The sequence below is a fragment of the Columba livia genome, chromosome 3 (assembly GCF_036013475.1).
Source record: "Columba livia isolate bColLiv1 breed racing homer chromosome 3, bColLiv1.pat.W.v2, whole genome shotgun sequence".
Classification (NCBI taxonomy): Eukaryota; Metazoa; Chordata; class Aves; order Columbiformes; family Columbidae; genus Columba; species Columba livia.
In genome coordinates, this window is record NC_088604.1 from 70,485,461 (window position 1) to 70,501,338 (window position 15,878).

The 15,878-nt window shown below is 40.8% G+C and overlaps 1 protein-coding gene across 1 annotated transcript; it reads left to right on the plus strand.

Moving 5' to 3' along the window:
* Positions 1 to 12,648: 12,648 nt before the first annotated feature.
* On the plus strand, positions 12,649 to 13,398 carry SF3B5 (splicing factor 3b subunit 5). The gene has a single exon (XM_065057536.1). It carries the CDS (start codon positions 12,716 to 12,718, stop codon positions 12,974 to 12,976), a length of 261 nt encoding a protein of 86 aa, XP_064913608.1. The 5' UTR covers positions 12,649 to 12,715; the 3' UTR covers positions 12,977 to 13,398.
* The last annotated feature ends 2,480 nt before the right edge of the window (positions 13,399 to 15,878 follow it).

Consider the following 15,878-nt stretch of genomic DNA (forward strand, 5'->3'; position numbering starts at 1 on the left):
GAAATCAGGTTGACTCTGCTTTGAGCAGGAGACTGGACAAAATAACTCCTTGAGGTCTCTTAATCTGTGATTTTGATGTGGTCCAAAATCAACAGCTGTAAAGGCCAGATCGTGTTATTGAAAGATGCCTCGAGATAGGAAGCCCTTAAATCTATTGCACAGTGCAAGAGCAGACAGAGTCACCATCTAGTGCCTGTTACTGCATGAGCAGTGCCCAAGATGGGCTCATCAGCTGCTACAGCAAGGCCAGCTCTTCATTAGTCAACGTACTCTCTACAACACTCCTACATTTCATCGTAATCTTGTTTACCGATCTACTGAGTTTATTTTCCAGAGATTTGTTGTTTCTAATGATACATATCTGCAGTTCAACTGCTCGTAGCGTTCTTTGGAAACAACTCTGTTCAGGTGTCTGGGCAGAGCCACCTACCTACGCTCTGTCAGTGCAAGACAAAACACCCTCGCTTGGCACCAGCTGGTAGCCCAACAGTGGGTATTGCCAAACTGGTACTGGATTAGTAGGTGCTGAGGTGTTATCCGGGCTATTTGTGTCCCAGTCAAAGAATTTTAGTAGGCAGTTTAACAGTTTAACAAGTGTTCGCAGTCTATTACAAGTCATAAAGACAGATTGATTAGATGCAAACAAGCACATTCCAAATTCTCTTACACACCCGGTAATATGCCCATCAGCCTTCAAACCTGTACTACATGGAAATTTTCAGAGTCTTGTTCCCCGAAGATGAAAGGAGATAGATGTGACAGTTTTTGGAAGACAACATTTCACTTGCAAGATGATTTTCCGCATAATATTAGAAACACTGCCATATGCGTGGCTCTCATGACAATTAATTGAAGTTGATGGACTAAGCTAGGTTTTCAATTTATGTGACAACAATAATAATATTGCATTACATTTATAAACTATGTTCCTCTTCAGGGTCTCTCAACCAATTTGCAAGCAATTACTTTAAAAATACTGCTATGTGTATTGCTACCCATGTATTATATATGGGAAAGAAATCACAGAAAGTGTTGAAATGCCTACAGGTGTACAGGAAGCCTTGATCTAACTAGAAGTTGCATCCAAATCCTTTGAGTGCTAGTTCTCTCTTTTCATGAAAAGATTACATGTATTTTCATGTCTCTGCCTTTTTTTAATAGATATTTTGTTTCTCTTAAGGCTTATGCCTCTATACACCTATCTTTTTTACTTCTTTCCCTTAAATGATTTCTTAGGTATCAATGCTATACAGTTGGCATAGAAAATATTGTGTGCTACTTAATAAGTCTATGCCAGTTAAAACTAATTGCTAAATTCTGCTTTCCTTGAAGTCAAATGAAGTTTGACCATGGCATCAAGTGAGAGAGACCCAATATTAACAAATACAGGAAGTGTGAGATGCAGGACTGTCAGTGGGCTGTTTTGATGCTGGTATAGAGGAGAATCAAAACATAATGATCATGTGTCCAGGTGACTGAATAGACCATGTGTGCCAATACCCTTAAGACAAGAACCAGAAAGCAAAATGAAATTAATTATACAAATGCTCTGGCAGCTGGCTCTGGCAGTTACGACATGTATTTTTGATGAAATGCATCCCAGGTCCTAGAGACAAGCCCAAACTAGCCCCCAGAATTCAGATACTTACACAAATGCAAATCATAGCCAGGCTTGTGATTGTCCCAGCTTGCTGATGAGCTGATCCAACAATCTCAGCTCTGATGCCACAAACTTTTCATACCCAGATGCAGGCATAGCAATCCAAACCCAGTACTACTATGCATCTGTAAGACAAGTTTTGCACCAGAGTACCTTAATTAGAGTACCTTTCTTAGAAAAAACTACTACCAAAGGTCTGTCTAAGTTCAAAGTTTGTTTCTTTCACAAGCCATTAACAACATTCAGGAGAAAACTGTGAAAATGAGTTTGAAGGTGACCTTTGTCTTGAGACAGTCACCTGATAACCAGTAGTTGTGGGATTTCTGAGATTGGGGTTGCATTCAAACAGCTGAAAAAGTATCATCAGAGCATGCATATACACATTGTTTGTGTAGAGCATATTGGTAGAAATACTTTAAAAGTGTGTTCAGATGCACACACACCACCTCCCACCCCTCACCCTTGCTCATCCTGGACAAACAGAATTTCATTTTGGTTTGGGTAAGAAAGCTAAAACTTTCAGATTTGCTATAAAAGTAGTAGAATTCTTTGGAATATGATAACCTCCATATACAAATCAAAACACAGCTCTTGAAGGAGCTCTGTGGCGTACAGTGTGAGAAGGGTGAGAAATATGTCGGAGCAAGTGTGGGCTCAGCTCAGACTCTGTGCAAGGATGTAGGAGGAAACAGAAACTTGACTGACAATAAAATTTTCCAAAGGGCTAATTTACCCAAAGCAAACCGTTACGGTCACAAACACCTCACCTTGAGAAGATGTGCTGAGCTCAGGCAGCAGAACGTCTTCAGGGCAAGCTGGAGGCACAGCCGGGCCATGGGCACAGCACAGCGAGGAGCCTGCCCTGCCACCAGCTCAGCACTGGGCTTCTGATGAGGGACTTCGTTGCTACTGGTGTCAATGTCCTTATCTGTTAAAATAGGCTGGAATTTTCCTTTCTTAGTACAGCTGTCAAGAGCTAGTGCTTGTAGGATACTATACAGTTCTCAGAAGATGACTATTGCACTTCCTAATATGTTTTGTAAAGGAAACAATGACATCCTTAAAGTAGATGCCTTCCCTCAACACTATTTTTTCTCTAGATTTATGGCTAGATTTTTCTTTAAGCACAGTTAGATGCTTCCATTTCTTTGGCTGATAGAGTATCAGACAAACTACTGTCTCTCAACACAAAGTTTTTTCCTAATTCCTCTTGAGCATCAGATTCTGAGCTAAAAGACCAATTTTTTTCTCTCACAAACAGCAGTTAAAATAATACACCTACATCTGCAGGAAGATTTTGGCTTATGATCTCTATGCCAGTGTTTTTGGAATATTACACATGCATGAAAGCTCTACCTTCTTTTCTAACCCTATCTTACCTGAAAATAATTTATTGCTGAGTCCTTCAAATAGGGTAATAATAGTTCCTTAAAAAAGGTGAAAAGCACTGATGCTGAGTTTCTGACTTAAGTTCCATGTGAGGATCTCTTAGGATAGTAATGGTGACTGGTTTTAGTAGCGAAGGAAAACACAGACTTTTTTTGTGTTGGAACACTTGGCCAGGTCCCAAGGATTATGGGAGAAAGAACTGAACAGCAGAGCCTTTTGAAAGGAGACATTCCATGGGTAGCACTGACATGATTCAAACTGTTATTAACTGTCCCTGCTATCCCAAAATACAGGTGCATGTGCATTTGGGAATGGGATGAGTATCAAATTGCAAATTGACTCACTTGACAAGCTTGTTCTACCCTTCCAATTATGCAAGCAAGTTTGTGACTCAGCATCTACACAAGTCTGTTCTCCACTGACAAGACGAATCAGTTCTGCAGTTGAGTCAGTCAGTGCAGCCCTTTTTACAGTGATAAGTTCATCAGGCAGCCAGGGTATGGAAAAGATTGCGGAGCCTTTATTCTGTGTGCAGTTACCTATGTGAGACAGAGTAAATACATTTTAAAGGAGAATAATCTTCAGCTCATCTTCACACAAGAAACTAATTAAATTGGAGAGAGAAAAGCTATCATGGGATTACACTGATCAGTGTTCATGATCCTTTAACTAAAAGAGATTGGATTTTTTTCTGATAGCTTTTTCTCTTGCTACTACTGTGTGTTCAACCCTTATTTATAAAAATCAGCCATCAACTTGCTGTAATTGCAATTATAGTTGAGAATGAGTTTCCTTAATTGTCTTTGACTTTTCTTTCAAGGCCTGCAAGTAATTTCCTACGTTTTAAAAGGTGACAAAGGTGATGGTGTCACGCCAGTTACAGTCGCAGCCTCATGCACATGTTGGCATGGGAATCTCTGCCCTAGCCTGTTCTTGAAATGCTGATTTATTATTTTTTTCCCTAGTACATGTGGAACCAACAATAATCTTTCCTTGCCCTTCAGGTTTGATCCTTTGGAGTTGCCAAGTATGAACAACTGTTACCAGTGGTCTTAGCACTTGAAATAGCTAACTATCCCTTAACACCTACTGACAGAACCTCTAGGCTGCATTTGGACCCGAAAGTCAAGAGCCTGCTGGGTAGACTCTACTTTCCTCTCTCTGCCTGTAAGAAATATATCCCATTACTCCTGTTCAAAACCAGGTATCTTTACACCCATGCCCAGAGGTGAATTTCCCCAATAGCCATGTTAGTTGCTATTATAAAAATCCCACCGTGAGGCCATAAATCAGGCCCAACTAGGTGAGTCACAGTACGAACACTGTAGGAGAACATCTTAGCCAAGAGGACCTCATCATTAAGTTACATAAGGCTGAAAAAGAAAGGGAAAAGGGAACAGAGAGTTATGGTTTGCAAATGTTTTCATTTCATACTGGAGGCTTTTCAAAAACGTCACAAATGGTTTTCAATGCACAGCTGTATGCAAATACTGAATTGTCTCTATATTGCACAGCAGCTATTCTGAGAGATGCATCAGCCGTCTTCTCCACCATCGATTCACATCCTGTTGGGGCTCCAGATCACAGCTCCAGTGCCAACAGTTTTCACAATGACTGGTGCTTTTTTTAAGGCCCCTGTTCCTGTAATCATTTTAGCATGTGCACATTTCGGCTTTAATCTTCCAGAAGTAAATGCCTTCAAACATCATACCAATTATTACTTTCAGACCATTATGGAGAAAATAAAGTACAAACCAAGTGAAATACAGAATCTTAAAATGCAAAACCAAAAGAAAGTAAACAATATATGTTACTTTAAAACAACAGGAAAAAAAAAATCACCTATTTAAAAGCTTACTTAAAAATTTCCGAGTTCAGATGATTTCTGAGTGGTGATTTGATAATACTTGGTATTTTTTTGAATTTTGTCCAGTTCAAGTTTTCTCAGTCTGCATAGAGCTGTGGAGGTGGGAAAAATATCACAATGTAAAACAGATAACATCTCTCAGCTGTACTCCTTGCATATGTTTGCTTTCCAAAATCAACAATTCTCGTTCAAGCTCTCAAATCACATGCCAAAATGCATAGATGGGATGGCTATTACCATACATCACTAATGTTGCCCAATCCTGAGCATAAATACCTTGCTTCTGGTGGCTTATTCCTTGCCAAGTCTCAGCAATCTGGGTTTACTTTTTATTTTGAGGATCTGATGAAGTAAACAATCTTCAGCTTGTGACAAGACATTCCCAAGAATGAAACCAGCAGGCAAGAAGACATTTATCTTGAGTTATCAAAGGCTGTGCTTTGAACATATAAATTTCTCTATGGTGCTTGGTGGTGTAAAAAATTATGTTCTATCTGCCTTAAATGTCATAAACAACAATATTTTGATAAAGCTGAAAGTGAGATACATTGCATAGCCTTATTTGTGAAAGTTGTACTTCTACAGTAAATGTAAGAGGCTTATATACATTTCTTATTTCAGATGAGGAAGTTCCCAACCCAAGTTGAGAAACAAGTGGTTAACTGGTAGTTACCCGTTTGCCCTTTCCTAGAAATGCACAGAAGGAACAGTTATATTCTTCCTTCTGTAATTATGCTGATTTCCTAAATATCCATTGCTGCCCCCTCTCTCTTTTGCTATCTGCCCTACAAGCAATCCATAGCCTGAAATTTCATTACATGAATTACTACAACACACATCAAATAGACCAATTGATGATTCCCTGATACCAAGGCTCTATGCTTCTCCTGATACTATTTTTTACTTTTATGAACTGACATGCTGTGCGTTAACAGATGAGTTTTGCCCTTGTGCAGCATACAGATGGTAGATTTTTGTCAAGATAAGGATGATGACACCAATGTCCTCCGTGTGTACTGCAGAATGGGCACTGAAATGATGAATACTTGCGCACATGTGTGTAGGAGTGAGCTGGAGGGGGGAAAGGCTGGTTACAGATAGGCTCCCTTGTACAGAACATTTTTAAGTACTGTTCTGAAGAAATCAGTATTTTTAAAACATGATACTTACATGGCAGACAAAAAAAGAAACAGCTGCATTAAGCAGCTTCAACAGTCAGACTTAAAAAAAGAAAAGTCACCTCTTCTGTCCTTACTCTCCCCTGCATAAAGAGAGAAGACACTGATACAATGACATACAGAGCTACTCAATGGTCAAATCAATTTCTAATTTAAGCTTGTTTACACTTCTGATGTCTTCTGTAGGGCGTATTTAAAGATGTATCTTTCATTATGGCTACTTCCATATGCCTTACTGAACACAAATAATAGCTGGATTAGCTGCAAGTTTATATGGGGTGAATAAAGGAAAGACACCCAAAGAAAGTGTGGGCAGAACACAGCTGCATCTTGGATAGTCCTGTAGTATTTCCTAGTTTTGTTGCGTTTATTATTATTACTTCCTTTTATTTCAAAACGCGTGACAAGAAAAAGCCTTTCCCATTACAAAAGTGTATATGGACACAAGCAATTTCATTTCACCTGGCAGACTATTATTAGCTCTATTTTTAGCTTGAAGCAGTAACTAATCACATTAGTGAAGAGGCTTTTATTTTCAAAATGATGGCTTTGGAATAGACAACTTATTTCTAAACAGTGAATGAGAGCTGCCTGTTCCAGACCTCTGCTATGCTCTTGGTAGAGGTGCTCCATCTTCTCCCTCTGCACCACATTGCTCAGACCAGCACACTATTTCAGTCTCATCTGTAAGTGCTGTGCTACTGACCTCTACTGTGGCTCTACCTTTAGGCTGCTCCTACACCATGCTAGGAAATTCTCAATGGCATCTAAACTGAGCGAATTAAATAGTGGTGCACACCTAAGGCACATAGCTCTTATTCAAACGTATACAGAAGGAGGACCAGTGTGTCTTGGTAATATTCACAAGCAAGTGATGGGAGCGTTAAAGTATTAGACCAAACCTCTGTGCTCCATAAGCTGTTGCTGGGCAAGTGACCATTAGTACAGGTCACAGATCTACTCAGTTTGATAGAGAAGGGTCTAACACAGGGGCAATTAACCTGATCTGGACCTTTAGGTTTTCACTCTGCCGTCATGCAACAACAGTGTGCTCTAGAATATATTATTTTAGAAATACTTTATGGAGTTGAAATAAAGCTTAATGCATAACTCTGGCAGCATGTGATACAACAAAACCAAAACAAAATATCCTAAAAATGTCGAAACTGACATTACAAAGAGTTTATGATTTTCCATCCAACAGTGGATGTTGTGTACCTTGACTTCAGCAAGGCTTTTGACATCGTTTCTCACAACATCCTCATAGGCAAGCTCAGGAAGTGCGGTCTGGATGAATGCACGGTGAGATGGATCATGAACTGGCTGGATGGCAGAGCTCAGAGGGTTGTGATCAATGCTGCAAAGTCTGGCTGAAGGCCTGTCGTTAGTGGGGTTCCCCAGGGGTCAGTGTTAAGTCCAGTCCTGTTCAACCTGTTCATCAGTGACCTGGATGAAGAGAATGAGTGCACCCTCAGCAAGTTTCTGATGGTACCAAACTGGGAGGAAGGGCTGACACACCAGAGTGCTGCCATTCAGCGAGACCTGCACAGGCTGGAGGACTGGGCAGAGAAGAACCTAATGAAGTTCAACAAGGGTAAATGTGGGGTCCTGCACCTGGGGTTATCCCCAGTTGCCAGTACAGGTTAGGGGCAGACCTGCTGGGAAGCAGCACTGCAGAGAAGGAACTGGGAGTTCTGGTTGACAACAGGTTGACCATGAGTCAACAATGTGCCCTTGTGGCCAAGAAGGCCAACAGTATCCTGGGGTGCATTAAGAAGAGTGCGAACAACAGGTCAAGAGAGGTTTATCCTCCTCCTCTACTCTGCCCTGGTGAGGCTGCACCTGGAGCACTTATTTGGGTATTTATACAGCATAAAATCAAAGCAATAGCAGAACATAGTCTCTAGCAGTTGGTCTAGAGAAGAAAACTGAACTGTGCTTGCAGGGGCTGTGTTTTCTCCATCTCAGAAGCAGCCCCAAAGGCTGCAGGGGGCCACAGTGTGAAGGCATATTCTTACACTGGAGCAAAATCACAATTCTGACTGCAGGGAAAAGAAATTAGAGAATCTTACACATATGGAGAAAGGTGGAGAAAGATCCTTGCTTGTGAAAACATTTTTCACAGGACCTCTGAGATAAGCAGTAAAAAGTTCTTTCACCTGTTACAAGGCCAAGTAAGGGCTGCCTGAGGCTGTTAATGTTGGTAGGCTATAACAGCATTCAAGAAACTGCATATATTATCAAGAAGCTTTTTCAGTGTGTGCAATGACACAGGAAATCTGAGGCAAAAAAACCACATGCAGTTAAAGAAAGGTCATTTTTGCAGCCTAAAATTGCTCAGTGGTAATGTGACTTTTGCAAGTAACAAGTTAAGATTCCTGTTGCAGTAGAAGTAAGATATTTCTAGAGGAAATGCATACTTCTAACAATAAAAGGTGATTTCCAACATGAAAACATTGATTTCTTATCATTATTTAATTTCTAGCACCATCATTTCCAGGATAATGCAATCTCGATCCTTTTTTTTTCTTTGCTCTAAAATTAAATTTGTAGGATAAATCAATACAGTGAAAGAATAGGGGAATTTCTGAAAAAAAATATGGCACACCTCTCTGTTTTATTATTTCTGTGGGTGTGTTGGATTCATCTATTAAAATCGTTGCATCCCCTTGTTCGTGTGGTATTTATGTCTTCAATTTTCTACCCAAAGCGCCAGTAGGAAGTTAAAAAACTCGGTTGTACCTTGCAGGGGACAGCCACTGTCACTCTTTCTTTCTTGGTCCAGCTGCCTCCTCTACCCTCTTCACTTTGAAAGAGCAACCAACTACTCCCGTTTTCTGGAAGAGAGTTTATGCAGGTCCAAGCCTGACATCCAGTGGCCACTGCGGTTCATTACAAGCTCCCGGGGACTCCCCCATTTGAAACTTGAACTGATGCAGCTTTACCCTCCAAATATCAGCACTAAAATCAACACATTTATGTGATTTGCACAAGTAAGCACCTGTTGTTTCATACACTGGTTATTTATCAACATGACTTCAGAGACTAAGACAAATATAAAATAGTTTCGTAATTATATTTAACGGTATTCAATACAAAAACCTTCAAATATTCTAGAATGCTAAATTATTCAAGAATCCTAATTGCACAGGCCTATTGCCACCCAGTGGTAATTCTGTCTCTGTGTATCTACATCGGTGCACAGATGCATATTTACATACATCCTCTCCCTCCTGTCAGTCACTTAGTATTCCTACATTTCAAAAGAAAAGTACCCAAAGTGCAGGCATCAATTTTGCATAAACTCAATAAGATTTTATGTTTGTGTGGAAAAATAAATGAAGATTGAGTGAGTATAATTTAATGTAATTATTGAAAGTTAGAAGCTGAAACTTTGTATTTTTCAGGTGAAACTTGAAGTTCAGTAATTACTTGTAAACATTTGTTACTTGCTTGTTCATTTGTAATTTTACTACCTGTTTTTTCTTCCTAGTATTAGTAAGTTTGTCTTGTAGTCTCCGAGGTGTTTTCGATCAAGTCAATAGAGTTTTTGAACATATTTTCTCAGAGTTCTGGATGCCTGAATGCAGTGTTTTAATCTGGCTCACTCTCAAGTTTGCTGAAAATTTCAGGTATACATTTCCCTTTCAGGGTAATTTTTGGAACTAAAACCCTAACACCTGTTTGGCTTAATACAGCTATTAATCCTAGAAACTCCTGCAACAGCTACAAGAGATGGATAAGCTTTTGGGTATCTTTTATATTCTGAAGACTGATGGATTATTTTAATCAATACATTGCCTGCCTTAGAGTTTTCAAGACAGTAATTTGAAAACAAGTCTGAGATCAGCTCTATGTGTCACTGCACTGGCACTGAACATCTATCACAAGTTAACATCCTTCATACAGTCCCACTCTTTATAAAGATACCATTTAAAAAAGTAATGAAAGCTTTCCCATGTTCAGAATACATCTTTGTTTGCTTTTGCATATACCAGTATATATAGAGACACCTGAGGAGTTGTGTTTGTTTGTTTACTTTTTCTCTCTTGGTCTCTCTGGAAGAAACCACAGAATACAATTGCTGTATCCAGCTGTGTAAACTCTTTCCTGCTAAGTAAGCCTTGATAGCAAAATAACCCAGATCCTCATAAAAATTAAAAAGTCCTCATTTATTTCTTTGCACTAAAGGGTAAGGACATGTCAGATGTTATTTTGATGTTGCTTACTGTGGCTTTGGTTTTATAAGATGTTCACTTTTAGACAAGGGGCTTAGAATCACCCGGATTTTCACAGAACAGTTTTGTGGATTTCTTTTGACTACAGGGCATTTACAAGGGCAGGAAGCAATTGCTTAAAGTATCCTATTGGAAAATTTCTGACAATGTGACTTTCCTATTTTAAAACAAGCAATTAGAAACAGTACTGTCATATGAAACCATTAATCATTTAATGGATTTTGTATTTAACATTATGTAAGCTCTTGAAGAGAGCTGGAGAAGAAAGACTACTTATTTGGTGGGTGATAAAATTTATCGCCAGCTCCACTTTGACCAAAGAATATGTGCAATACAATCTATAGTTTCTGTGAGTTTTCTATCTGCTTGTGAGTTTAGCATTCACATAAAATACTACCTGCACTGACAAAAAATATTTTTCAACAGTAATACTTAACTTTGGCTTAAATCTTTTGACCCTGCTTGGCTGCAAAGCCTGACTGAGGGAACGAAACTAAGAGCTCTGCATCTTCCAAAGCAAGAGGGATGGGACCTACAGCACGTTTCCTCAGCTGCATGTAACAGAACTAACCTTGCCCAACTACTTATTTTGGGAGGACCCACAAATGCTGTACACTTCTTTATAGCCTTTATACAGAGGTCTTGTACAAGAGCTACCCCAGAAAGTGCTGTGTTGCCTCCAACCAAGCAGAGGGCCAAGGAAAAGGAGTCGTTTGGGTTGCTCTTGGCACCTCCTGGCTATTTTCCTGGCAGCTTTTACTTTCTTCAGAGCCAGATTTCCTGCATCACTTGTTCAGGAAGCAAAACTGAGATAGATGCAGTTTATACAGAGACAGTGTGGGGAGCTGGGATGAGCTGTGCCCTGAAGCAGGAGCCTCGGGTTTCTGCTTTCCTCTCTTCTGAGCTCTGCCAGCAAACGGAGACTGTCTGATGTTGTTCCCCATGACCATCTGGGTATTTTGTAGCCAGGTTTGACAGTACGTGGCCTTTTGGTTCTAAGGTGAGTTAAGCAGTAGCTACAATATCAAAGATGTATCTTTGCTTTACAGATTAACTTGAGGCTCAGTTAAGTGTCAGGCTTAACATGAGGCTCAGCCTTGTACCTGTCTGGAGAATAAAAGATTCTGAACTAACTGCTAATCCTCAAATACATGCTATAAAATCACGATGCATTACAAATGCCGGCCTGGAGTTGTAACTGTCACTTGGGTTATTATCGGATTAGTCAATCAAAGCAATTAAGCCAGCAGTGTATTATTTTATTACAGATCATATCAATATTTATCATGCCAGGGGCTGCAGCCCTGGCAGGTGTCCTCTGCGCCTAGACCCCAGCTGCCAAAGGCGACACCGTGTTTTGAGGAGAGAGGGGAGGCTTTTTGATTTGTTGCTAGCACTTTAAAACTCAAAAATGGCTTTTCTTTAAATACTGTTTTCTTGCCTCATCTTCTGCCTGTACTTTGAGTTTCTCAAATCTTGATTCTCTCTGATCCACCTTAGCTGCTTTTTTCTTTTTTTCACTTCATTTTTTTTCTCTACATTTCACTAAACAAGTGTATTACTGTGGGGTTTTACACTGTTCGTATGGAATAGGTGATGCAGAAGCTTGGGAAAAGCTAAACTTTTGCTAGATGACTTCTCCAGATTTTCCTCCACAAGAGGAACATAAGGGTTACTCACTGGTACTTTGAAATAAAATGCCTTGAGGTGATGTAATCTTAGATCAGACTGGGAGCTGAACTGATGTTGATTTTCTACTTATAACAGGCTTTCCATTAACTTGTCACAGTAAAAATAAATTTTGAGCTCTAATAGATGAGGAGGCCCGAGCAAAACGTAGAGCTATGTTGTTTGGAGAGAGTAAGCGCTCTAGCGCTCTCATTTGTGACATGGAGCATTGTACCTGAGGTTTTCGGTGGTTTGGGGTTTGGTTTGGTTTGGTTTTCTGTTTTGTTTGTCTGGGATTTTTTGTTGGTTTTGTTTTTCGTTGTTGTTTGGTTGGTTTGGCATTTTTTTGCTTGTGGGGTTTTTTGTGTGTGTGTGCCTTTTTTGTTTTTTTTTCAGCGAAGAGGGAAGTTCAGTGTTTTATGATCCTACATACAAGCTCACAATTAAGCCAGCAGTAAATGATTTCATTACAGATCACATTAATATTTAACCATGCCAGGGGCTGCGGCCACCGCAGGCCTCCTCCGCCACAGGCCGCAGCCACCGCGCCGGGGCGGTGACTGCAACTCCCGTCGTGCAGCGCGGCAGGAAAGCGCCGTCGCTTGTGCGTTTGTAATCGCTGCCGCGTCCCGGCTCGAGAGGCGGGAAAGGTGTGACGTCAGTTCCGCTCGCCATTTGGCTGTATCGCCTGGTCAGGGCCGGCCGCGCCGCCGCCATGACGGACCGGTACACCATCCACAGCCAGCTGGAGCACCTGCAGTCCAAGTACATCGGGACGGGCCACGCCGACACCACCAAGTGGGAGTGGCTGGTGAACCAGCACCGGGACTCGTACTGCTCCTACATGGGCCACTTCGACCTGCTCAACTATTTCGCCATCGCCGAGAACGAGAGCAAGGCCCGCGTCCGCTTCAACCTCATGGAGAAGATGCTGCAGCCCTGCGGGCCGCCCGCCGACAAGCCCGACGAGTCTTAGCCCGCCCCGCCCGGGCTCCGGCCCCGGCCCCGGGGCGCTTGTGCCGTAGGGGCGGGTTGGCCGGAGCGAGCGGCGACGGGGCCGGGGCCGCCCCTCGGTGCGAGGTGCCGTGGCGGCCCGGCCGGGCTGCGCTGGGGCGGCCGGGCTGCCGGACGAGGCCGAGCCTGGCACCGCTGAGAGCGGCGTGACCCCCGCGGGAAGGCCCAGGGAGCCGCCCCAGCGAGCACGGGCAGCGATGGCGTCTGCAGCCCCCGAGCTTGTGCCCCCTCTGCTTCTCTGGACGTTCCCTCGGAAGACTCTGGCGGGGAGAAGCCTTGTAAAATGCCTGCTTCTGGACAGCCTCGTCTCTTTTAACCGTACAATCGTTCGTGGTTTTATCTTTATTTTAATGGAAAATAATAAAATTTACTGGGCATTTCTAATGTTTTGTTTGGTAATCTGCTAATAAGAGTTCTTTGTTCTAAAAGGAGTGCTGATTACTCAGTATTAAGTGTTTTAGTACAACCGTCTGAGGTGGAAGTCTCAGATACTTTACAGATAGCATTTTCACAGCAGGGCTTATTGGTGCCTGCGTTGCAACACTGCGCTTTGAGGAGACGTGGGAAGCTTCTTGACACTCAAAGGGTTTCACTTGTTAGCGCTTATTGTGTGGGGTGGTTAGTGGGACAGCGTAAGTCAGTTGCTCTAGCGCTTTGAAACTCCAAAATGGCTTTTATTTTAAATGCTGTTTTCTTGCTTCATTTTCCACCTGTACTTTGAGTTTTCCAAACCTTGATTCTCTGTGATCCAGCTTAACTACTTTTTTGTTGTTTTTACTTATGCTTTCTAGTCATCTAGTGATTAATTATTTTTTTTCCTACATGACACTAAATAAGTGTATTAATGTGGGGTTTGACACTGTTCATGTGGAATAGGCGATGCAGAAGCTTGGAAAGAGCTAAACCTTTGCCAGATGACTCCTCCAAATTTCCCTTTCCTTCAAAAGAGGAATGTAAGGGTTACTCATTGCTACTTTGAAATAAAATGCCTTGAGGTGATGTAATCTTAGATCAGACTGGGAACTCATTTCAATTTGCTACTTAAAATAGGCTTTCCATTAACTTGTCACAGTAAAAATAAATTTTGAGCTCTAATAGATGAGGAGGCCTATGTTGCTTGGAGAAATTAAGTGCTCTCATTTGTGACGTGGAGCATTGTAACTGATGTTTTTTGGTGGTTCGGGGTTTTGTGATTTTTTTTTTTATTTATTTTTTTCCTTTTTTTTTTTTTTTTTCAGTGGAGAGGGAAGTTCAGCATTTTTGAATCCTATTAGGACTATATGCAAGCTCACTTTTTTTTTTTCCTTTTTTTTCTTAAGATCTCAAAACTTTTGGGTGATAAACTTTTCACACTGTTTATTTAGTTTTATGAATAAAACCAAACTATTCATAATACTGTAATAAAAAGTGTACAATGTCTTGGGCTCACATTCAACTCAGTACATACATCTGAAGAATTCAAAGATCGTCTTCTTCCAATTTTGTTGCACATGTTAAGATGAGGGCATGAGTGAAATGGTCCTGAGTAAATTTTACCTGCACGTTTTGTGGGGAACTACAATTTCCAGTAAATAAGGGGGATTTCTAGGAAACTCTTCATTTTCACTTTTCATGGAAGCTGGTGCAGGTAACTTGAAGAGCACCTGTTCCCCACATACTGAAAAACACGTCTGAAAGGTTTTCTTTAAATTTAGTTCAGGCAATTACTAGTACGCATGCAACAGACAGAAACTATACAACTTAGTCCACTCCTGTTAAAACACATTACAAGAAAGATTTTACTATAAACTGCAAACAACTAGCTGTATTCATGGATATACTCAATATTATGTAGGCATTTAAGTGAAGATTAATGCTGCCTCGCAGGCCATCTCTTTCCTTATAAAGGCCAAACAGGCTCGAGGGACAAGTGAAGAGTTATGTGGTGGGTGAACTTGCTGGTTCTAGTGGGATTACTCGCTCTAATCCCAGTTAAGCACCTGTGTCTGGTTTAGTGTGGTTAGGGAAGGTTTTTAGAGCGTCCGTAGTAAGTAATGATGGTGAAACATTTCAAACACTTTCTTGAGAAAGAGAGAAAGCCAAAGGGAAGTTAGAAACTAAGAATACAAGATGAACCTGAAGAGAACAGGAAGACACTGAAGATTGTGTTTCTGGACTATGGTATTTTTCCTAAATCCAAAAGTGTTTTTAAAAGCAATGAAGGCGGTGAATTCTTTTACATTTTGGAAGGGATAAAGCATCCTAAGAATAGAGCTAATTACTCATCCCACTGGGGTGCATCTGGTCCTGATTGAAAGATGAAGGGTACCATTTGTTAATAAATTGGCTTGATATTTGCATTATGTTCTTTTTACATGCAAGCAGTATGGCTTTAACTGGTCTTCCCACTGTAATCTCTGGGTCATTTTCCTGAGTTTCTGTAGCTTAATTTCACAAAGTGTGATGTGTGAGAAATATAAACTATTTCCAACATGACGTGCATTGTATCTGGCAAGGAGTTTCACCTGCTTTTGTTCTGCTACTTAGCATATCTTTGTAAACTCTCTGTAGAATAGAACATATATGCATTTTAATTAAAAAAATCTAATAGATGTTATATATAGTATTTAATGACTGTTTAGCTAAAAATAGAATACTGAAATGATGCTGTCTGAGATTTATGATTACAGTAAGAAGTATGAGGATGGCAGGTGAAAGGAGAAAGGTTTGCTTCTGGTGCCTTAATTACAGATGATTCAAGAGAAGAAGAACCAAGCTTGTGACTCGTACAGAAAAAGCATGCAAAGCTTCATGCTAAGCTGGTTTAATTAATTTATAAATTGGATATATTGAATCCAGAAAGTCTTACTGTAGGAGTGCACTAC